At 43.3% G+C, this 23,981-nt stretch overlaps 1 protein-coding gene and 2 long non-coding RNA genes across 5 annotated transcripts; 1 reads left to right on the top strand and 2 right to left on the bottom strand.

The window, feature by feature from the left end:
- Window positions 1-1,951: 1,951 nt before the first annotated feature.
- Window positions 1,952-5,403, bottom strand: LOC145421773 (uncharacterized). Its single transcript, XR_013903140.1, has 2 exons — window positions 3,267-5,403; window positions 1,952-3,169 (listed from the first exon to the last, which is right to left on the bottom strand). It is a non-coding gene; the product is annotated as an uncharacterized LOC145421773 (long non-coding RNA).
- Window positions 5,404-7,526: 2,123 nt separating this feature from the next.
- LOC145421772 (uncharacterized) lies at window positions 7,527-10,504 on the bottom strand. Its single transcript, XR_013903139.1, has 2 exons — window positions 10,194-10,504; window positions 7,527-9,815 (listed from the first exon to the last, which is right to left on the bottom strand). It is a non-coding gene; the product is annotated as an uncharacterized LOC145421772 (long non-coding RNA).
- On the top strand, window positions 9,582-23,362 carry slc39a6 (solute carrier family 39 member 6). 3 transcript variants are annotated; one of them, XM_026149183.2, is made up of 13 exons: window positions 9,582-9,847; window positions 10,219-10,358; window positions 12,301-12,494; window positions 12,651-13,167; window positions 13,313-13,469; window positions 14,669-14,776; window positions 15,851-16,020; window positions 16,782-16,994; window positions 17,996-18,080; window positions 18,338-18,742; window positions 19,799-19,879; window positions 20,561-20,751; window positions 21,259-23,362. In XM_026149183.2, exons 3-13 carry the CDS (start codon window positions 12,313-12,315, stop codon window positions 21,409-21,411), a joined length of 2,262 nt encoding a protein of 753 aa, XP_026004968.2. In that variant the 5' UTR covers window positions 9,582-9,847; window positions 10,219-10,358; window positions 12,301-12,312; the 3' UTR covers window positions 21,412-23,362. The 3 variants fall into 3 exon arrangements, with proteins under 3 accessions (XP_026004968.2, XP_080148648.1, XP_026004969.2); XM_080292522.1 differs by having other exon boundaries at window positions 9,825-9,847; window positions 10,235-10,358; XM_026149184.2 differs by lacking the exons at window positions 9,582-9,847; window positions 10,219-10,358 and adding an exon at window positions 10,365-10,788.
- The last annotated feature ends 619 nt before the right edge of the window (window positions 23,363-23,981 follow it).

The following is a 23,981-nucleotide window of genomic DNA, read 5'->3' as shown; positions in this document are numbered from 1 at the left end:
ACCACACCACCTAAATGCAGCTTTGGGAGCAGAGAGCAGGGATGAAATGAACCCTGTCATAAATACAAACACAGGGATGGGTGATGATTGGCTAATAATGAGACTAAAAGCAGCCTTCAGGTGCGTTTACACCCGCTGAACTGATGCGGACCATGATGCAACAGCTCTGCACTCTTGCTCTTTAATGACACAGATATTTTCTCCAGCTTCAGCCGCAGACTGTGACTCTGTGTAACAAGAGTGCAGTGAAAGTTCATTTCTGTCCATCTAATTACTAATCACTGTTTGAAGTGAGTAAAAGGTTCATATTTAAAGTGTTGCTTGATGCAGGACTAGACATGCTGTGTTTGACCAAACAGGTAAAATGCAAGTTTTACACTTTGAATTTTAAGGTTTTATTGTTCAGTGAAGTTAAATGGAACCAAAAGACATTCTGAAAATAATCAACAGAAAACCAAACGCACAAATTCCTGAAAGTTACCGACACAAGTTGTTTGGTTTGATTTAAACAGCTGTGCCTCGATGCCATCGTTATGGCACCAAGTGAAGCAGCAAACAGACGGTGCCTCGTCTACGTTCGCGCCCCAGGTTTCAGCCCTCATGGTTTGGTAGCCAAATTTCATTAAGTCTGTAGGTCTCCATGTTATTGCTGACTAGCAGACAGTGCAGCGCAGCCGCTCTGAGATCCAGGAAACGAATTATGCAAAATGCACTATATGAACCTTTTAATGATTTTGAAGGATTCATTGAAAACATTTTAATGCCACCTGAGGCCGTGCTGCAGGATGAGCTATTCCTGTGCATTTCTGCTGCGGTTCATTCCAAACACCAACACTTCTGGAGTTGTTGTTCTTCCTCCCACTGTCCACACATGCATGTTAGCTTAACTGGTGATGCTCTGTAGATGTAGGTGCAGATGTGAGATTTTTGAAATTTTGATGGGTCAGTAAAAGAACTTATAGCTACAGTGAGAAGCTTCTTTTCAGAGTTTGTTTCCACCTGAAAATGTGAAATTGGGCAGAAGTGAACGTAAAACAGGTTTAACAGGACTGGGAGGTATTTTTAAATGTTTTTCTTCAGCTGGAGTCACATCCTCACTTCCATTCTGAGGTTTTTTTGGTTTGACAGAAGTTCAAATGCCAACTGAAAGTGAGCTAAAGCTGCTCACAGACCTCCTGCAGAGGCTGAAGGTGAAGCTCACGCTCGAGTCTGTGCGCGGTGGAAAAAGGTGGAAGTGTCTCTGCTGCCGAACGCCTCGTCCCCCGTCTCACAACCCTGCAGCTACACATTAATAGTTAATGAAGGCGCTGGCCGCCTTATGGCTGACCTCACCGCGACCTTTCCAGCAGCGCCGGGCAGAGGCACAACTGTTCATTTATGGAAATGACTCTGCGCTCTGTCATCTACCAAAGCCCCCAAGGCTTCATTTCAGCTCGAACACGTGGAGGTGAAGCGCTGAGAGGAAACCTGGGGCTGAGGTAAACTTCCTGCTGGTGAAGTGAGTCACAGCGAGATCAACACGCATACGCAGTGTTTCTCCTTTTATGGGCACTCTCTAATTTTAGATGGATGCTTCTGAGTACATATTTAAATTCAGTACTTAATAATAGAAGCTGGTGAGACAGATGTCTTCCTGTTTATCTTTGTTTTAAGAAACATTTGGAAGATTCATATCTGTTACATATTGTTTCCTCAGACTGTTTGTCCTCAGTAGTTTTTCATGTTTTGGGGTTTCGGTTTGTAACTTTTGTTTTTGAAGAGCTCCAGCTCTTCCTCGGAGAGTTCAGGCTGAAGGATAAAGGTGGTCGTACCAAATATTGACTTTCAAGCTCATTAGAAACATAAAAAACTCAGTTTTTACCTGATAAACTGTATTTGATATGAAACAAAAACTTCAGCTTGCTTTGTGACTGTAGCTGTATTTTCATTCATTTCATTAAATATCATGTGGTGTTTGTTAATTATTTATTGAAATGCATGGACTGACTATCAGCAGGTCTGAGATATTTTGAGAATCAGGCGGCACTGGGCTTGTTCCCCTTTGTGCGGGAAGATAACTCGTTTTGCAGTAAGAGCTTCATTTCCAGCTGTCTGATAACACAAACACGCCCACCCAACAGCCTCAGCTGAGCCCAACACTAATATTGTTCTTGTGGGCTGGGTGAGAGGAGCTCTGTGTGAACATGAGAGGCAGATGAAGAGCATCACATGTTGACCTCTGTACAGTGAGTCTTCAGTTTACTCAGCCCTGCCTGTCTGCTATGAACCACCACACAGACGCGATGAGTCCTTACAGATGAAACATCCACTCAGCTGTCATCAGTGTTCATGGCTGTGATTCGGGTCATCTTCATGAATGTGTGCGTAAAAGGAGAACACAATGCACATGAAACAGAAGACTGTCAGAATAAAACAGGAAGTACAAACACTGAAAGCAAGACTAAGACACATGGGATGGTCAGGGACCGACGAGAAAACAGACAGACGTGTGCACGACTGCGAAGGCTGAAAGACACAGAGCTGGAACGACTGAGCTCAAGAGACACGGACATCGAACTAGAACCGTAACAAACACAAAAATGGGTCAGAGACCCAGGACTGTGACTTCCTGCACACAGTCAGGACGTGCCTTCCACAGTTTACTCAAGTAGTTTTTATTTTACTGTACTCATGTGTAAGAATATCCCTCAGACACAGGAGCAAAGTGTGCAGGTCTAATCTTAACAGATGTACCTGTTAGTCATAATTACTTCAAAGACCTCGAGAACTGCAAACATACATGTTACTAAAGCGAAAAAGGTGCATATTTGTATTATTTCTTCTGGATTCAAGCCCCTAAAACACAGAAGACACAGGACATAAGGACGGTGCAGGAGCTGGCAGGGAGGACGAGGAGCACTGCTGATGAAAAATGTTGCATTCAGCCATAACTTCAACTGTCATAGATCAGCAGCTGCAGATGACATCTTTACTCTGTGGTCACAAAATAAACAGACCACAAAGATTCGCCGTGTAGTTTCAGATGTGACGTTATTACAACCTCAGTTCCAAAGATTTGAGATGCTGATTCATCTTTATCATGTTTTTCATGATGAACGTTTCAGTAGATGAAGAGTCTGGACTGCACCAGGCCGGTTCAACACTTGGACTCTTCTTTTATGACGCCATGCTGTTACAATAGACGCAGTATACAGGTTCATATCATCTTGCTCGAACATTCATGGCAATCCAGATGTTATGTGGATTGGAGCATGTGTTGTAGATACCTTTCAGCACTGATGGTACCTTTCCAGATGTCCCAGATGGTTCCTGGGTGGATGTGGCATTCATGTTTTCCAGAATATTTCAACCCTCTTCCCCTCAGTGCATTTTAAATGAGCTTTGGACCAGAGAAGTATTTCTTGATGGTGCTCACATACAGCTTTTCATCATATGACAGAGCTTTAACCTGTGTCTGTGGATGGACGGTGAACTCTGGTCACACTGATTTCTGGAGGTGTTCCTGAGCCCCTGCAGCGCTTTGAAAGCATCGTATCTGTTTGTAAAGCAGTGCCACCCGAGGGCCTGAAGATCACAGGCATGAATATTGAGTTTCAGCTTTTTCCAGTAATTTTACACTGTGGAAAATTATTCTGCAAACGTAGACACGTTTTTTTCTTCCTTTTCTTTTTGCAGATTGGTGAACGAATGCAAATCTTTACTCGTGAGAAACTCTGCCTCTCTAAACTGCTTTTTCATACCCAATCATGTTACTGGACTGTTGCCAGCTGACCTAATAAGATGCAAAATGTTCCTCCAGTTGTTCTAAAAAGGTTTTTTCTTTAGTATCAGTAATATTGTTACTTATCCAGCTTTTTGTTTCCCAGTCCCAAACTTTTGTAGATGACACTTTTCATTACAGTCAGCATGACTTTGAAATGAAGCAATGCTTGTGCCTGTCGCATGTAGGTGAGAGGTGATTGAACAGAAACCCCCAGAACCAGGTTGTTTTTGATGCCCAGTGATAACTGGGTAGTTTGTAATATCTTGTTATTATCAGTACTATTTGTTGACTAAATTTGTTTTTTGGTGTCTGAACCAGTAAAACGTACTGAGCAAACACAAAAGAAGTCAGATAAAGTACTGACGTTTCAGCATTTCTTTCAAGTCAATGAAACTCCTCCTCCATCCTGGTGGGTTCTCTCCAGAAGGAACTGGCTGAGGTGCACATGTGAGAAGGGGAAAGCTGTGAGTGGTTAGCAAGCCTTAAAGTCCTTAAAAGAAAAGTCAGTGCATTTCCAAATGACTGAAAAAGAAACATTTGTAAAAGGAAAGTTTAATGAGAACCTTTGAGAGTACTGCCATTGTGCCCCTAAAGCTAGAATGAGGTGCAATCATTTCTGAGGATGTACTAACAAGCCTGATAAACTGTTTCTGCTTCGTATCACAAAGCTCCACTGAGGTCCAAAAATAAAACTCATCAGCACATTCCCGTGAACGCACACAATGCATTTTATTTTCACTCAGCGCCATCATGCTGCCCCAAATAATCAGCAGAGCAGGAAATGTGAATTAGCTGCTGCTGAAGACGAGCTCACGGCAAAAACGGAGCAGTTTTACAGTAAAAAGCTGGAAACACATTCAAGTTTTAAAAAAGTCCACGCAAAACTGCTAAACCTGACAAAAAATAATCATCATAAGCGATGATCCCAAACTCCTGTGAGAAATCCTGTGATTTACACCAGCTCAGCCGTCATTACTGCATTTTTTATGCAAAGTAGGAGAAACATGCAAGTCATCTGACATCAACAGAAAGACCAGTGGAAACTTTAGAGCTTTGCATTCTGCACTGTGGACCAATTCACTGAGAAAAGGTGGAATAGTCATGAAAAAGAAATATGTTGGTTTCTTTTGTTACACTCAGCACAACTTTCAGACTGATAGATTTCAATAGAAAGTACTTTTGCTTCCACTCATGTGGATGTTTTCAATAATCTTCTATGGGGATCAAATGTGGCAACATCCCAAATCATAAGCTCTGCATTACAAGTCTAACATGTTACTGCCTACACTGGACAGTGTTTTAGTTTTCATTGCCTAAATCTAACTGAAGAACAAAGCTTCAATTTTAGTAAAAGTAAGATGACAGTCAAATGGTTACATTGTAACTTTGGTTCTTTGAGCGAGAGACTCTCTTCACTCTGTCGACGCCCACATATGGAAAACACAGCAGACAGTCGCGATGCTGCAGAGAACAGCAAAGTGAAATGCCGCCACCAGTTCCTTTTGCTTCCAAATATAAAATTTTATTTCATCTTTTAAAATAAAAGCTTCATTTTTCAAATGAAAAATGATGTGCATGTAAATAGAAACAGGGAAATTAATGAACAGGTGAAAAACACACTCTGAAATTTGAAATATATATATATATATATATATATATATATATATATATATTTATATTTATATACACACACACACACACACACACACACACACACACACGATATAATAAAATGAAACTATATAGTTGTTCCTTTTCCTTTGTTGTCACTAATAAATAAAAGAAGACAAAAACGGTTCTTTTCAGTCATTTTCGTTTCTTCTTCTACAGTCTGAGTTTACAGACCCTCTTAATCAAATATCGTTGATCCTTCAGGAGCCAAAAACATGTTTGTCTGTTGGTTTATAATCACAAAACACGAGCTGCATTCAGTTCATCTGTTAACACCGACACAAAGATCAGGTGTGGACAGAATACTCAAACCGCTGTTTGTGCTGAGGGAGGGTTGGGAGACAGATTTGGGCGACAGGTGATTGTTTGGATCCGTCTGGGCTCAGCGTTCAGCTCAGCGGGGAGTTATCTCCTCTGAGACCGAGCCGTCCCCAGCTGATCTTCTGTTATCTTTGTGCACAACGTGAGACTCTGAACTGCAAACATTTCACACTGAAGCGAAACCTGAACAGTAGCGCTGTGGTAAGAGTATTCAGCACACTGCACACATGTATGATGTTAAAAGACCTTTTCTGTGGTCACAGGAAAACAGGTCACAGCTGCAGGATTTTTCCAGTCAGGAATAGATAAGCAAAGTTCAGTGACAGGTGTGTTTGTTTCAGCACAAGCTGCACAAGTATTACCGAATCACCAACTGTGCAGGAAGGTTAAAGAGGCGGTTAACGTAAAAACAACAACAAGGAGCTGCAAAAGAATTAGAGACACAAAGATGGTAAGAAACGAGGCGAATCAATAACAACTGACCACAGGGAGATCCACAACAACTGTGATTAACTAAAATGAGCACAAAAAATACAAAAAGGCACAAAATAGACACATGACGAACATAAAGAGACAAACATGTAAAAAAAGAGACGCAAAATGACAGCAGAGGCCTGCAGACAAGACAAAAAGAAGCAAATCAATGAGAGATATAAGCCGAGTCCAAACAGACACAGAAAGACACATAAAAATTAAAAATAACCCCCAAAACACAGAAACCAACAAAAAGACACAAAGGGGCAACAGACTGGTGCAAAATCACTGCAGAGAAACTCAAACGTTCTGCACATGCGCATCAAAATGATACGAAAAAGCACAAAGTGACTGAAAAGAATCGCAGACAGACACAGAGCTCAGAGTTTTCCTTCTGCGTCGAGTCTGCAGCGTCATCGCACATCAGAAGAATTTTATTTTTAACTGAAGATAGAAATAATTCATTCACATTCTCACTGGTGTTTATTATCATGTTTACCAACTGCAGATGACCAATCATCTTCCTTCCCGCCCTCTAACCGTGACTCTAATCCTCTGAGAAACCAAAGTGATGCTGACTCTTCCCTCATTCATCCTCCTCTTCCTCCTTCAAACAGACCTGGACAGGACTGCGCTGTCACGTGATCCAGCGCTCAGTCACATGTTGCGCACCACTGGCCTCCTTAAGAATTCTGCAGTTCCCCTATGATGCATTCAAGTGCTGCTGGGATTTTCTGACTTATTGGGATCGATTAATTTTATTCTGCAAATGTAACAAAGATAATAAAACCCCCAGGGAGAAAACTTTAAAGTTTGATTCTTTAAATATGAAAAACAGACCTGAAACATTTAGCTAACAAGCTAACCACGCACAGGGCTGCATGCCACAATCTGCGCTAACGTTAATGCGGTTATGGCGTTCATGTCATTTCAACGAGATTAACGCTGACAGCACTAGCTGATACAATGAACTACTGGTAACTGCAATCTCATAAATCTGAGTATAAATAACTTTTTTTTTTTTTTTGCCACAGGCAGCTTTAGTGTATTTCACCTGTTTTCAGTTTAATTATGAGCACAAAAAAATGCAAGCAGGCTTTGTCTAAAGTGCTGTACCAGTATGACAGCAGCCGGAAACCTCAAACTCTCAGGAGAGACATTTAGAGGTCATTTCTAGCTGCAGTTAACGATACAGCTGATCAAACAGCAGCATTGATGCTGGACTCAGGACTAAACATTTTGGTGTTAGTGTAGCAGATTTCAAATGGAAGACTACGTTGTGAGGACAGACACAGACTGGCTGGAAACTGGATTTATTTTCTAAAAGACAAAGTGCAGCAGCAAAATCAGTGTCACGCAGCAACAGCAGGCCTCTCCTCGTCCCTGTTTAGCACAAGTAAGGAACACATAGACGGATGGTGTAACAGATAAAAGGCAGTTCGTATTATTATTTTCCTCATTCAAAGTAATCAAAAACACTTTGGCCATAAGAACTAATACTTAGTAAAGAAAACACATAATAGTACAGCGAGAGGAGCTACAGAAAGTGTGCCTTACCAGTGGGGAGTCCATGCAGCTCGACCGGGAACCCCCACACAGCATGTTTACAAATGGTGTCACACTGATTAATGCCCCACTTCAACAGTGACATGTGGAACTAGAGGTGGGAATCACTATGCATCCCACGATACGATGTTATCACAATACTTAACGCACGATACGATATTATTGCAATTTTTTAAAAATATTTTGCGATATTCAGATTCTGTACATAAAGGTAAACTTTATCAATATTCATTTGATCTAATATCAAAGTCTCGCACTCAGTCTTTCTCTCATTTCAGTCATTTTTATTGTTGACAAACTGAACGGTTTGTATTACAGTCTAGTCCAACTTAACTGAATGCAACCATCTGGTACAATTATAGCTATTCTGAACTATGCAATATGAAAACTATGCAGCCCCTTCAGCAACTGAAGGATTTGAAAGTAAACGAAAACAAAATATAATTTTACATTAAATAAAAAAGTTTTAAACTTAATTAAAATAAAACATATCTTAAATTAAAATAAGTAAACTGTCGTGTTTATTGCTGCCAAAAAAAAAGTTAAACACATTTGGACAGTGAAGGAATGTCAGGATTCTTGCTCAGAAAAAGGACCAACATGCTCTGAAGTCAGAGCACAAAAACCTTTTTTGTAACAAAATATCGATTTCTGCCGTCCCTGTATCGATACATTATTAGCAAACAAAATATCACGATACTACACAGTATCGATTTTTCCCCCACCCCTATGTGGAACCTTAGTTTTACAAAAATTAACTTTACATAATAACAAAAATATACTATATACAATACAGTTTTGAGAATGTTCACACTCAGTATATTACATCTCAGCTACATTAGCATCTGCGCTAACGATTACTGCTGAAATTCAACAAATGTAAGAGAGCCACGTGCAGGTTTATGACCCTCAGCTAAAAGAGCTAAACTGTTATAATACAACAATAAATCAAATTCACTGTGGTTTAAAGGCAAAGAGGAAGTGTTTTAATCAATTATTAAATCATAGAAATATCAAAGGTGCATTAGTACGTCTGGTAATGACGCACAACAGATCAGCTGCTGCAGGCGAGTGACGATCTGTGAGGAGCAGACACAACCTGGCCCTCCAGTTAATGAAACCTATTTAAGAAATATTAGTCGAATAATAGAACTGGTCAAAAGGGATAAAATTATAAAAAAATTATGATTAAAACAAAGAAATGTCCGTTAAAATGAAATGCACGATGAAGGCATTAAGCCAGAGCTCCTCTCAGACAGTGTGGTGCTGAACTGTGGAAGGCCTCATGAAGAATTTATAATTCAGCGTGAACGTTAAACAGCAAACAGTGAAAGAATTCAAACCAGGCGAACTTGTTTCAGTCGACATCCGAGCAGCAGAACTCTGATTTAACCGTTTTGTTCTTCAGGAAGACGATAGTTACAGTAACTGAGGTGCCAAAAATCACTGTGAGCTTTCTATTCCTGCTTCTTGGCTCAAAGTGAGTCCCTGTAAACTATGAATCACTCTGCCATGTTATGTAGGAAGGCTCATGCTTAGAATTTGCATTTTGCCTGTAAACATATTTTATACACTGCACATATTTTGATTGAGCTCCGTAAGTCTGCTGAAATCGAGCCTTTTTATCTACATCGGTCAGTCTTTTCCTGCAAGGTGTCAGGAAATAAAGCACAGAAAAGATTCAGCTGTGAAAATTTACATTTTCATTGATAAATTGGAGTTTGTCATCGAAGCTGGCCTGTGCCATCAAACTTTACTAATGAACGGTGAAACTGCAGTTCCTGGAATGGCCACTGGAGGCTGCCTACATGTTTAGTTAATCCTTTCATGTTTACAGCAGCTGCTACGGATAGTTCCCCCACAGTTTTTACACTTGGTTAAGGCTTAAAGTAAGGGAGCATGGCTGCTTATACTGACAGGTGTTATGGCAAACTTATCCATGTCTGTGCGTTGCATCTGTACTGTTTTCTCCTGCAGCTCATTAGGATTAGTTGGTAAATTTGCTCTCCACCATCTGGCTCTAAATAAAACACCAGGACAGTGGCCAAAAACGTGAGTCCAGAAACCTGCAGGATCCTGTTAATTTGTGCTATATCTTGTATATAATATCCATTGTGATAATATATTTCAAGTTATTGTTTTGTAAAGCAATATGTAGCTTGTTTTGTATATTTCTGTTTCTTCAACTTCTTTTTTGTAGCTGATTTTTAAAAAAAATGACTATACAACTCATCGATGTATTGATGGCTCCATTTATCAGACTAGTGATCCTATCTATATTTTTGGTAAAATTATGTGCAGAGCCTTTTTTTTGTAAAACATTCAATCTAAATTGAAACATAGAGGTCAGATCTATTTTGTGACGGTAGCGTGCTCAGTTTGTCGTTATGCTAATCACCTTTCGTTTCCCTCCTTCTGCCCAGTCCTTTGTATGCTCAGATTTCCGACAGCCAGTGAAGGTAACGCATCCATCAGCCGTGGTTACCGGACCGAAGGGGACAGAGCGGCACCGTGAAGCGTTCATTCATCCCCGCAGAGGATAAAAGCAGCACAAGCTCTCATTGTAAGTGGTTTCGGTCATTGAAAAGGCTCGCTTAAAACCTCTCTGCGGCCGCCGGGAGCCCCAGCACGGCCGGTCCAGTCCGCTCCGCGCGGTGGCGGCAGGAGCTGGTGCTGATTTCCGGGTTGTCGTCTTTGTGCACACGGCACACGGCTGGTGCGGAGCGCACAAACCCAACGTGTTACTGTTTACCTCCAGTGCGAGTTTGTGTTTCGGGTCAAATGCAGCCACGCGTGGCTGCTCGTACCACCGGGGATGTATTTTGTATGTTTTATTAGCCCTGTTTGAGCGGCCGAGCCTCGGCAGCACAAGGCCCAAGCCTGGCCCGGGTCATCTGGCAGATATCGTCTTTGAGCATCCTCCGAGAAATTTAAGAACTAACCAGGGGTAGCAGCGTAGCTAGCCGGCTAAACCACCGTTTAAAGGGGAGGAGGTGAGCGTCTGTGTGAGCGATATCGTCACTCATCGTTAAAATTGAACACCGCACACTCGTATTCATTAATACTAATACGATCGGTTTCTTATTTTAAGCTAACTTCCTAATGATCTAAACCAGCATCCGCTAACTTGGACGAACGGCACACCAAGATCCATTCAGAAAACGTCTAATTTTAACATTTCTCCTCGTGTCAAAGGACGCGTACTTCAAGTTTATTGTGATAAAATTCTTTATAAGCTGCTGCTTAGATCGGCTTAAATAAAACCTTTTTTCTGCACAGTGATCTCATCTGCTGTGCAGTTTCCATCTGTCACGGTGGGCTGCCGGTGTTTCTATTGTGTCATTTATTCACTGTAACTGTGGCGCGCATCTGTTCCATCTGTAGTTACTTACTGGGTGAGTCTCGACTGCAAGTTCTTGCAATACTTGAAGTTGAGGACATTTAAGCAGTAATGTTGTAGTGAGCACTAAAATCCCCTTTGACTCAGTGAACTGTTTTCACTTCCTTAGAAAAGCAGAGTCTCAGTCTGTTTCTTTGGTTTCTTATTTAGAGGGTGAAATGGTGAATCCTTTAAATAGAAACACAGACAGACATGAGTGAGTAAGCTGGGGAATTTCTGTGATTTCTGTTTATACGGCTATACTTGAGAATGGCGTCACCTATAGGCTGTGGGGAAATTACCACGCATTCGTGATTATGGATCCTTCATTAGTATCCTGTGATGAGTGCTGGAGCTTACTATTTTAATATTAGGTTTTAAGAGTAGATATTACATATAAATAGGTGATATAAATATGTAATAAGGGTTGTTTTTGATCAGTTACCCGTGGAGGGGGGGAATCTAAAACTGCGCCCTAGTTAAACCTAGCTAAAGCAAACGTAGTCTCAGAAGATAAATGTTACTTCAGATAATGAGTGCATTGGAAATCTGTTCAGATAATATGAGATAGACTCTATTTGTCTCAGAGATGGGAAATTCGCAGCAAAGTGGACGAAGCAGCATGCCTAAGAACAACAATACTGTGCAACAATCGAAGAGAATATACACTATACAAGGGAGAAGAAATTTATATCTATATACACAGCAGTGCAGTACACTGGTAGCAGAATATTACAGTTTCAATGTTGGAGTTTATTTTTCGTCTATGATCACTGTTAATTAGTTAATGTCCCCAAATGATGCCCCATGCTTCATTGCTCTGTCTATAGAATAAATCAAACATCTTTTGGGAAATTTCATCAATAATCAATAATTAAAAAATTTCAGTTTCATCTACTGCTCAGCTCTCTGGTGTACGAGGGGCAGCCAATCAGAAGAATTTTGGCTTCAGGTGGGAGGGGCTAATAACAGTTTGTAGAAGAGGATAAATTGAGGACCCAGGAAGATGCCCACCGATTACACAAGGACTGTAATAGAGTCCAAGAATAAAACAAATGTAATCGTTTCACTCAGTGTTGCCTCTTCCTGACGTGTCAACATGTCTACCGTCTGTTTTTGTCCACAGGAAGAAGAGGAGATGAGTGCAGTTCTGGTTCTGATGTTTCTCTTCGCCGTGAGTGGCGACTCATTAGGCGCCGTTACAGACTGCAGCGGGTCCACGATGGAAACCAACAGCGCGGTTCGTTTACTGTCCTCTGTCGTCGACGCCCAGAGAGCCGAGCAGAGCCGGCGGGAACACCTGGAGGCTCTGTTCAACAGGTGAGCTCCTGGCAGTGAGACAGGTGGAGCTGGTCCAGCAGCTGGTTTGTTAGTCAGCAGCTGAAGTCATCGATCGTCAGTCTGTGTGTTAGCTGCACAGGTGGCTGCAGGCCTCACATATATGCGCCATGTTTAATCGTTCTGTTCCATTGACAGATATGGAGAAAACGGCACCATCTCTCTGGCCGGGTTGAAGCGCCTCCTTCAGAGCGTGGGGCTGGGTCGCATGAGGACTGTTATGGTGCAGCATCACGAGCAACCCGGACACCATCCCCACCACCACCACCACCACAAAGGCCACCACCATCACCACCATCCCCATGAAAGCAATTCTGATCACCTAAAACAACTTTCACAGCCCCAGAAGTTTCCAGACACCCCCGACAACCACGACGGTGCTGTGGGAAAGAAAAGCGAGGATCCAGATAGTCGTCTAAACCTCTATGACAAGAAAACCACAGTGGCGGCGGTGGCTCAGGAGGTCGGCACCACGGTGACATACAGAGCTCAGCACGTGGTGAAACAGCAAGATGGAAGCCAGGGGCGCCCGTCAGGGGAACAAACGACCAGGATCGCCGTCACTGAGAGCCAGACACAAGCAACCGCAAGCGGCGACAGCGAGCATGACCGCGATCAGGATCGTCCCCACGGCCGCAGCCAGAACGGTTCAGAGGTACGATACTGGTTTCTGGCTCAGTCGCAGTCAGCAAATCAGCTGATGTCAGCCGAGATGTTTGTACTCGTACACGTGATAAATCAAGTCTCTTATCAGGTGTTTTCTTTACTCAATGTTGTTGTTTTAATTTTTCCCCCTCTAGTGTCTGAACGCCTCCTTCATCCTCTCCTCACACGGGATGTCTCAGGAGGCCGGCGTCACGCTCAGAGACTTCAGCTTTCTTTGCCCCGCCCTCCTCAACCAGATCGATGGAGGAGCGTGCGTGCTGCACGGAGACGCCTCGGCACACGGGGCGAGAGGTAGGACCAAAACTCCTCATCAGTATCTCCAGGAAAATGTGTGCAGCTGCTGACTGATCATCACTTCGGTGTTTCATACCAGAGAAATAATAAGAAAGCAGAACAAGAAAAACAAGCATTATATTTTTTGTTGAGTCGAGATTTTCTTGCCTCTGCTGTAAAATCGAATGACTGACGTCTTCTTTAAGCAGACTCTAGCTGCTCTTTGTTTGAAGCTGTTGGGCTGAACGGTGAACCTGGCTCAGCGTTTGCGGCACTTTGTTGGATCTTCTGGTAAAATCACATTCCTGTTGCATGACTCGCTCGCTCCGAGTGTGACAGTGAACACGTCTGTTTGACTCCGGAGAGCGCTGACTCTGTCCTGGAATCAACAGGCTGCTCAGTCACGTCACCAATCAGAATCATTTTGGTAACTCGATTATTTTACACAGTTATTCTTTAAGAAACGTGCTGTTACTGAACTTCAACACGGGACCCTTTACAGGCAGTTTCTTTAACCGTCACTATAATTCAAATGAAACCAAACAAAAACGAGGTGGAGGAGGAGGAGGACAGGTTCATCTGGTCAGGTGTTGGGCCTCTATTGTGACTCCAAAGGTAAAGGGTAGTGATGAGTTAACTCGAAATAATAACTAAATGTGAAGTGAACGGCTGGCAGGAAGGAAAGAAAAGAAGGAACATTGAATGCAGCACGGTCTTTGTTTTATCACCAAACATTTGGATTCAAATTAAAATAGTTTTGCTCCCAGTGCAGCTCCGTCTGTCTCCAGGCCTTCGAACATCTGAGGAAAGTTCCCACCAGGATTAAACCCCTCAGGCAGGACTGCAGCTGATTACTGCTGTCAGACTCTGACTTTGTGGTCTGATTGCTGTGATCTGGATATTTTGATCCTGATATTTGATTCGATGGCTGGAAAAAACAGATCCGAGTGTTTGGGAAATGTTGCCACCGACTGGGAATCAGGAGCATTTTGTATTTTATGATGAACTGTTTGCTTATCATCATCATCATCATCATCATCATCATCAGTGTGTTTGTGTTGAGTGTAAGCCTGTGGTGTTTAATCTGGTGAACCAGTTTAAACCAGTTACACTCTGTCACAGTGTCCCGTCCTCTGACCTCAGCCTTATGGCTCTTTGAATTTGTAAGAATGAAGTAATAACTTCTGAATTTCATCTTTCCTTCTTCCTGTTTTTAGAGCATAAGCATCACAAGCATGCTCACGGTCACCATGGAGACCACAACCACTCAGACCACGACCACAGTGAGCACATGGGCGGGGAGAACAGCAGAAACATCACCACGGGTACGTTTAATGTGAGCCGTCTGCACCACCTAATCCTCCTCAGTGTGGGAGGAAAGTTAATCTCAGAAATATTATTATTAATAATATTTCTGCTAATATGAAATGTAAACACGGTATTTGTATCACACTTTTTAAAATGCAGTCATAAAGTTTGGATATGAACATAAAGAACTGGACATATTCTAAAATGCAAACACAATCAAGCACATGTATAAACTAAACTGTATATGTCGATACAAAGTCGGTCTGAGGAGACTGAGGCATGTTTTTAAGTTATCAGCTGACAGTAAAAGAAACAAGACTGGGTGTCAAATCTGAACCCTGGTGAAAAACAACTCTGGAGGTTCTTAGCAGGAGGTTTGATGCTGCTGCGAGGAGGCCGTGTAATGACCGAGCTCACTGTACAAACACTGAGACTGAGCTTGAACATTAAAACATCCAGTTAGTGGAAGTTGTGAAGCGTTTACTGAGGTCAGAGAAGCTGCTGATGTATTCAGGAAGCCACAGCTGTGTGTCAACAGCGTAGTAATCGTAAGAAGGATGGATGACGACATGTAGTCTGTAAATGTAATTGTGAAATGTCCGATAGTGTGATGAAAATGATCTGACAGCGCTGGTGTCAGACGCTGCAGATGAATCAAACTAAAACTGATTATTCATCGAGCAGCTCCGTTTGCAGACTCGTGTCAGGTGAGAGCATCTTTGAAGTGAAATTTGTGGTCCTGTGAACGTGTCCGTCCAGCGGTCTGCAGTTACTGTTTGCACAGCAACAGAAAGCTGAGCTGCTGGACGTGGACGACCTGTAGAGTTCATCAGGGAAAGAACGAATAAATGATCAAAGATAACACAAATACAGTGAGGACACTTCAGACTGCGACTGCTCGAGGGCCGCCTCTGTGCTGCTGCAGCAGAGTGAAACCAGTCTGAGGACATGACTCAGGGATCGCTCTGGGTCGGCACTGAGTTTGTGCCTGAAGTTGAAGAATCACAGCGTCGTGTGCTGGAAGCAGAGACGGTGCGGTGTTTTCTGTCAGCAGCGTTTTGATCTTCCTGAAGCTTGTGTTTGTGTTGCAGCGTGGGTCGGCGGGTTCCTCTCCATCACCATCATCAGCCTGCTGTCTCTGCTCGGCGTCGTCCTCATCCCGCTCATGAACAAAGTTTTCTTCAAGTTCCTCCTCAGCTTCCTGGTGGCGCTGGCCGTGGGCACGCTGAGCGGCGACGCCTTCCTGCACCTCATCCCCCACGTGAGTCCCTGCAGAGTGCGACCACCTGACTTACAGGAAGTCTTACAACACGTGACGTTCATGCTCTCAAGTTAAAGTGATCAATGACTTCAGCTGTTGAACGCAGCGGCGAGCGAGCCAGCAGACAGAGGCTGCTTAGCTGCACGTTTGTAAATCTACTGCAGCCGTGAGGTGAAGCGAGTGTTCGAATCCCTTTTTTATCAAATTTGACTCTTTGTCGAGCTCTAAAACCAAACCTGATCTATCAGGTAGATCACGTCTCTGATTCTAATCAGCAGCCGGCTGATTGATCAGCCTCTAATTATTCTATTATTTTATCATAGTCTTGATTTTTCCAGTGAAAACTCACTGAGACTGTAAACGTCTTGTTCAAGAGCGATATGGACAAAAGGGAAGCGGCCATTGCAACGTGTTTACACATTCATAGACACACGCAGACTCCACACATTATAAATGAGGATCACATGTCACGTGTGTGTGTGTCATGTGTGTGTGACATCATACGCATTCAAAGATCACAACAAGCACAACTTTAAATTATTTTTTTAAGAACAGTCAGATAAAGAACATTTTGTAACCGTTTACAGAGAGATTTGTGACAGTTTTTCTGTTTGCTTTTGTTCTGATAATAAAGAGCTTCATCATCATCATCATCATCAGTCGATGTGTAAACATACATGAGATACTTTCAGTCTAATTATTTAGTTCTTGCTGCTCCCCCTGTGTCACATATTTATGCTAAGCTAACGCTGTGTGATCAGTCTCAGGGAGGCCACCATCACCACCACGACGATGCAGCGATGACGGGACACCATCACCACGAAGATGCAGCGATGACGGGACACCACCACGAGCATGAGGAGAACCTGGACGCGGTGTGGAAGGGCCTGACGGCTCTGAGTGGCGTCTACTTCATGTTTCTCATCGAGCACTTCCTGACGCTCGGAAAGATGTACAAGGACAAGAAACAGAAGGTCAGAGACGGCGAGTTTCTCTAACAGTCAGAATGACGTTTAAGACTCCTGATTCCTGTTGTTCGTGCAGACAAACTGTTAAACTGACCGTTTAACACACTGAGACCTGAGTCACATCATGCAGCCCGCTCTTACTTAGAATTTAGTTACTTAAAAGCCCTCAGTTAATAACCAAAGGTCAGAACAGAGCATCGTACAGTCACAGTCTTACAGGCAGACGGCCTGTTTGTCAAACGTCAGCTGCAGAATCCAAACATCCTGATGTCAAAGTTCAGGATCTTTCTTCGGGGCTTTGCACAGATCTTTGAGACAGCTTCACAGACGTGTGGGAGATTTCATTAAAAAAGCTCTTTGATCACATAGTTTACATGCAGTGTGCGGCGCAGCCTTCTGCCATGAAATTGGATGAACACAAACGCCTCAAAATTTCAGTTTTTCACAAAAATCCCCGACTCAGCTCAAACACTTTGAGGTTTGGCTCTGAGGAACATATTTTGCTGTCGTCGCCTTTTTTCAGCTGAGGGAGTTTCTGAAGTCCGCCTCCCCTGCGTGGCTGCAGATCGCCGCCGGCGTTTGGTTTCAACATGACTTTGCAGTTTTGTATTTTTTGAAACGTCATGAAAAATCGATGCATCCTCTGTTTACGCTTTGCAACGATACAGTCGGACACGAACGGTCTGATTTAGCATCAGCTTTCCTTCTCTGTGCAGATAGAGTTAATTGGGACACTTTGCACACAGCAGCTACAAAGTTGAACAATAAGTCTTTGTAACATGTTGATTTTCTGTTCTGATTGTTCACTCTTAAAGGAACTATTTATTTCTCATCTCATGGGTTTTTTTGTTGAGAAGTTGGTGTCTGACTTGGAGACAAAATGAAGGCGTTTAAGCATTCATGGTAATTGTAAATATTCTGGCCTACAAACCTTCGTGCTGCTGTCAGAAAACTGTAAACTGGTCCTTTCATGTTGATGTTGATGAGTTTGTACGAACTCCACGCAGATCCAGAAGAAGTGTGATCAGAACGAGAACGCGGATCCAGAGAAACAGCCGGCGCTGGAGGAGAACAGCGTGAAGCCGAGTGAAGGTGAATTATTTCGTGTTTTGTTCAACAACTCAAAGTGAAGCCGAGCGTCACTCGAGCCGAGAGCTGAGATGTGTTTCTGTATGGAGGCTTGTGTCAGCTTGGTGCATGTTAACAACTGTGATGTCACGTTTGGCGTGAAGGCTTTAAGAGCTGCAGGTCGCTCCACCATAGAGAACAGAGCTCTGACCTCTGAAACGGCGCAGGCGGAGGTCGACCTCCCGGCCTAACCTGACCAGATCTCCATATTGTGTCTCCAGATGTGGAGACTAACGGCGCCAGCACGTTTGGCGACCACTCGAGCAGCCTGCACGGCAGCAACGTGGCGGAGGAGGAGCAGGTGATGCTGGCGCCGCAGGTGTCCGTCGTTTCGCCGCAGGCTTACGGCCGAGCGTCGGGGAGCGCCGCTAACTACACCGACGAGGACTGCGAGAACAAATGCCACTCCCACTTCCATGACACGGTTGGCCAGACGGACAGCAGGCACCACCACCACCACGACTACCATCACATCCTTCACCACCACCACTCTCAGAACCACCACCCGCACAGCCACTCCCACTCCTACTCGGAGCAGCACTTCCAGGAGGCCGGAGTGGCCACGCTGGCCTGGATGGTCATCATGGGAGATGGACTGCACAACTTCAGCGACGGCCTCGCTATCGGTGAGTAGAAGGGTCACAACCCGTGATGTCACTTCCTCTTTAGCTTCAGTTTTTTGTCTTGAACTCGTTTAACAGCAAACACACCAGTTTCTAACCAATCAGAGCCCAGCAGGGTTGGTTTGACGTGAATAAACATGGTGCTGAGAGTTTGTCATGTCACCACAGGAAGTGACCATTCAACAAGTCATCAGTTGGATATTTGTCTGCAGGAGAGAGATGAAGTTATATTTGTGAGGGTGTTAAAAACTAAATATGTGGTTTTGTTGTCACTGATGGGGATGAAACTCTTGAACCTCAGCTTAAGGAACCAGTCAGTGTCTGATTACACCTGAGGCAGGTGTGAGTGGGCGTGGTCTGCAGTGATAGGCAATACAATATGGACCCAAACAGGGCGGGGCCTAAAATGGATCCCTGTGGAACGCCGCAGACCGAAGAAGCTGTTTCAGAAAGCTGATGGAAAACAAGCTGTGGTAACACACTGAGCTGAACATACTCAGTGTGTTACCACGGATACCAAAAGACAGGAAATCAACGTTTCACGATTCACAAGTCGTACAATGAATGACTCACATCAGCAATACTCTAAAGATGCAGAGCTGTGATGTCATTTCAAACCAGACTGAAGAATCTCAACAAAGATTAAGAACTTCGGATGAAAGATTGTGGCGTTGGTCCAAAAGTCTCTTTGAAGACTCTGGAGGGACAGATGTCGTAATTAGTGGGTTTAAACTTCTCAACAGTTTGAAGTCTGGAAGCGAGACTGTTTGAAACTGATGGGAGTGGAAAAGTAGAAACATGAGAGAGTTACGGGATGAAGCGTCAGTTCGGTGCACAGAAATCATCTTCACAGAGTAGGTTAGAAAGTTGGTGCACAGCATATTTAACATACTTGACCACTGACGGCAGAATTAGTAATGTTAGAACAAACTGGTGATTAAAGTTAAACGTCAGGAGGATTCACCCTCAGCCACGGTAAACAGTGACATGAAGGTGTGCATTTTCATGCTGATGTTTGCCTCTTGCTGCTGCTGGTTTCTAATGTTTATCTGTTTGCAGGCGCTGCGTTCAGTGAGGGTCTGTCCAGCGGTCTCAGCACGTCTGTGGCTGTTTTCTGCCACGAGCTGCCTCATGAGCTGGGTGAGACTTTTTCATCTTATCTCAGTGGAACATTTTCTCTGTAAGCCTCAGTCTTACCTACATAAAGTCCTTTATTGTTGCAGTGGAATAAAGAGATATTGGCTTTGAAAGAGTGAAGAAACCCTTCTTTCAGACTTTTAAACATCTGTTCATTTAAATATGGAAACCTTTCACTGGGAGGTCACAGCATGTTTATTTTGTTATGAAATCAAAAATTCACAGCCTGCATGTGTTGGTCGCAGCTGATTCCTGCGTTGTGCAGTCGTTTTGAAGCAGTAACATCACAGTAAGAGACAGACAAGGTTTAAATGTGTGGAACAGCAGAAGCTGAAGAGCTCGTTCCTTTCTGCAAAAGCAACGCAGCTCATTTACTCAACCACCTGAAAATACACCACAAACTGCACGATCTTTAATGCATGAAGGCAAAGAGAAACAGTGCAGTGGCTGCAAGGCTGAACCAACCAACACCAGCTCAGAGTGAGCTGTGCAGCACGTCTGTCTTTGTGCACAGTCCTGCTCTTGATTCTTTTCACGTGTTTCTCTGATGTTACTTTGATTTATTAGTTATCCTGTCCTTGGACACGGTCTGATCCTTAATTTAGTTCACGGTCAGAGGTTTTATCCACATCCATCATGCGGGTGCAGCAGTCGTAGTGAGTAACAGTCTTCTCCGATTCTCAGGTGACTTTGCGGTGCTCCTGAAGGCCGGCATGACGGTGCGTCAGGCCATTCTTTACAACGTGCTGTCGGCCATGATGGCCTACCTGGGCATGATCACCGGGATTTTGATTGGACACTACGCCGAGAACATCTCCACGTGGATATTCGCCCTCACAGCCGGGCTCTTCATGTACGTGGCCCTGGTGGACATGGTAAGTGAGCATTACCCTCCAGCCAATCAAAAGGGAGCATCCACTCTCACATCCTGATCCATAGAGCGAGAGGTTCACTTTTAATGCTGTGAAATTTAAATGAATATTCCACATAAAAAATGTTCCTTTTGCTTGACACTAAATGCAGAGTTCAGCCTGAGATGAAGACACTGCCATCATTTTATTGGCATCTCATAAATCGTAAAAATCCCGTCATATAAATGTCTGTACGTCTGAAAAACAGCTGCAGGAGGGTTTAGTGCTGGAAAACACAGCAGAGCTTCTTTCTCCTGAACAAAGGCGCCCTCTCGTGGCTGTCGCCCTGCTCTACACTCTAGAAAAGCTTATTCGAATTTTTTTTTAACCTCCTAGTGGTGTAACCGGGTACTGCAGCAGATGTGCGGTGCATTGTCCGTTCATTTAAACTAACGTCTCCTCCTCCTTCATGGGAAAAGTTCCTGTTTTCTGCAGAGGGTCTGTGAGCCTGAGACAGTTTTCTTCTTTCAGGTCCCCGAGATGCTGCACAATGACGCCGGCGACCACGGCTTCAGCCACTGGGGCTTCTTCCTCCTCCAGAACGCCGGCATCCTGCTGGGCTTCTGCATAATGCTGCTAATCGCCATTTTTGAGCACAAAATCCAGCTGGACCTGGGATACTGAGAGGCAGTCCTGAGCTTCACGTGCATTCCAGTACCGCCATCAGAGTTGTAGTGTTTTTTTTTAATTGTTGTTGATAGAGATGCCTTGAGTTAGTTTTTACTTGTGAAGCAGGAAAGCAGCAGCTGAACTGAGCCCGTCTGCCGCTGAGGCGCCGACCTCGGCCGGCTGGAGGTCAGCTGTTCAAAAAGGGTTCAGAAATATTTTTTTAAGTTTTTTCTTTGTGTTAAACTTGTAGCTGTTTTTGTCTTTGTCAACAAACACGCACGACCATCACAAGTGGGAAACACCTGGAGTCCTCCCAGGATCGCCTGTCACCAGTTATCGTTTCATATTTATGAAGAATTCATGAAGGAGAAACTGTTGCTTTCAGCCGCCCGGAGCTCTTCTGAGGAACCTGTTTTATTCTGCTTTTGCTGCTTTTGTGTCTGTTTTTCTTCTTCTGCAGCTGAGTGAGCCCGATCAGTGTTACAGTGTTATCCTCTAACTGTTTTTCCGTTTCTCTGCGACGCTCTGGACAGATTTCTTCGTCACAGGCTGAAAGTGAGAGTGACGTTCACGTTGCTTCAGTGTCTTCCTCTCACTCAGGTCATCAGCCAGTGTCTGAAGCCGCAGTTTGAAATCTGTCAGTTAATTTTAAATCCTGTGGGTTTAATTAATCTTTAAATTTAAATATTTGCCAACAAGTAACCGTTACACTGAGTTTTAAAGGTATTTGCAGCCAGCTGAGTTGTGCTGGTTGTAAACACCTTTGTTTAGCTGAAGTTAAACTCTGGAACTCATGTAAGGAAGTTGAACTTTCCGTTTCCTGTCACCAGCTGGAAGTCCGTCCAGTTAATGAGAAATCTGCGACATGTTACCTGAGCTCTCTACAGGATGAAATCACAGACAGGCTTCAGATCTGATATAGAAATTAGTGAGTATAAAATAAATCTTCTGTTAATCTACTAAAATTTCTGACGTGTAAACGATCCGCTCGTTCCTGTGGAGCCTGTTTTTAAAGAAAAGCAGTTTTTGTTCCTGTCATCGAAACAGTCGGTTCATGAAAAACTGAAAGGTGATGATTACAATCAAAAAGGGGAAACTGAGCAGTCTGCTTTTTTTCATTTAAAGTTCTGCTTTTTACATTTATTTGATTGTCAAGAGTTAATGTGGCAGCTCAACGTAAAACAAATATTTCTAACAAGTCTCTGTTACGGCCTCGTGCGCCGGCTGAACGTGGACTCGTTTCGAAGCATCTTGTTTTAAAGGTTCGCGGTTCGTTTTTCAGACGCTGCTCTGAGGTTTAGGTCAAATCACGTTCTCCTCTTAAAAGAAGAAAAATCACCTCAAAGAAAAAGTTCAGACTCTCACTGTGCTCGTTACATGTGGACCATTATGTGTGTAGTACTTCCAAAGTATGCAGTTCATTTGACTTCTTGTGATGTTGATTGTGAAGATCGAGGATCATACAAGACGTGTTTAAAGAAAAAAAAGAAGTGGTTTTAAATTTGTGGGGAAAAGTACGGAAACCAAAAAAGCAGCGACTTCATGTTTGTGTGTTTAATGCTTCTGTTCATGAAAGGTGGATAAAATCATACAGAAAGGACAAAGAGCTCTGCGGTGACGGTTTCGTTCAGATTTCATGCTCTTCCATGTTTGGCCTGTGAAATCATCATTTTTACTTGTCTTCTGTATTTTATTTAAACAAAAAGTTTATTTTTTTTTCTGTTGTCGTTTCTGTATCACTGAGAAACAACCAGCTCACACCTCAAAACCTCCTGGAGCTCGTCTGCACTCTGTATCCTCAGTTACTGGTGATTAAACAGATGTATATTTATGGTTCTGCAGAGCTGTTTCAACCTGTTATTTTGTCCACCCCTGTCGCCGACCGCAGAGCCCTTCAGGCAGCTTTGATGTCGACTCGCTGTGCTCTGACATTCCTGAACACCAATAAACTTCACACTTCACACCACCTGCTGCTCTGTGCGTCTGCTTTGGCTTGATTTTAGTTGTTAATCTTTCGATTGAGGTCACATTTGAACGTTATAAAAGTCACGTTCGTTTTTGAACTGATATGGAATAAATAACTTTTTTTTTTAAGTTATAACATTTACAACTATTAGCGCTGTCAGCGTTAATCTTGTTAAAATGAAGTTAACGCCGTAACTGTTTTAACGCGCCAAATCTCTGTCAGCGAGTTAGCGTGGATCGCCCTGCGCGTGGGGCTGGACGGCGTTGATGCGCATCAATGCGGTTATGCCGTTAACGTCATTTTAACGAGATTAATGCTGACAGCACTAATAACTATAAAATAACATGAAACATTTTGGTCCCTAGTAAAGATGGGAACTGATAAGAATTTAGTGGCTGATTTGATTATGAATAACACATAAATTTAATTTCTCATTGATTCTCTTATCAATTTTCATTGGCTTCTTATCGGCGCTGCTTTGAGAGTCACTACCATTGCTAAGCAGACATTAATTCAAAGACATGACGTTCAGTCTAGTTTATTTCCTCTGGGAATACAGAACACTTGGCTAGCTTTATGTTAGCATGCTGTCTGTGCAGGTCCTTACAAATAGCCGAAG

Source organism: Astatotilapia calliptera, chromosome 18 (genome assembly GCF_964374335.1).
Source record: "Astatotilapia calliptera chromosome 18, fAstCal68.1, whole genome shotgun sequence".
Taxonomy (NCBI): domain Eukaryota; kingdom Metazoa; phylum Chordata; class Actinopteri; order Cichliformes; family Cichlidae; genus Astatotilapia; species Astatotilapia calliptera.
This window is presented reverse-complemented; position numbering and strand designations above follow the sequence as displayed.

Excerpts from the sequence above, each read along its gene's own strand:
- slc39a6 (XM_026149183.2), top strand. The coding sequence starts at position 12,313 with ATGAGTGCAGTTCTGGTTCTGATGTTTCTCTTCGCCGTGAGTGGCGAC. Across the intron at positions 13,168-13,312 it reads GCAGCCAGAACGGTTCAGAG|TGTCTGAACGCCTCCTTCAT; the intron begins GTACGATACTGG and ends TTCCCCCTCTAG. Across the intron at positions 14,777-15,850 it reads CAGCAGAAACATCACCACGG|CGTGGGTCGGCGGGTTCCTC; the intron begins GTACGTTTAATG and ends TTTGTGTTGCAG.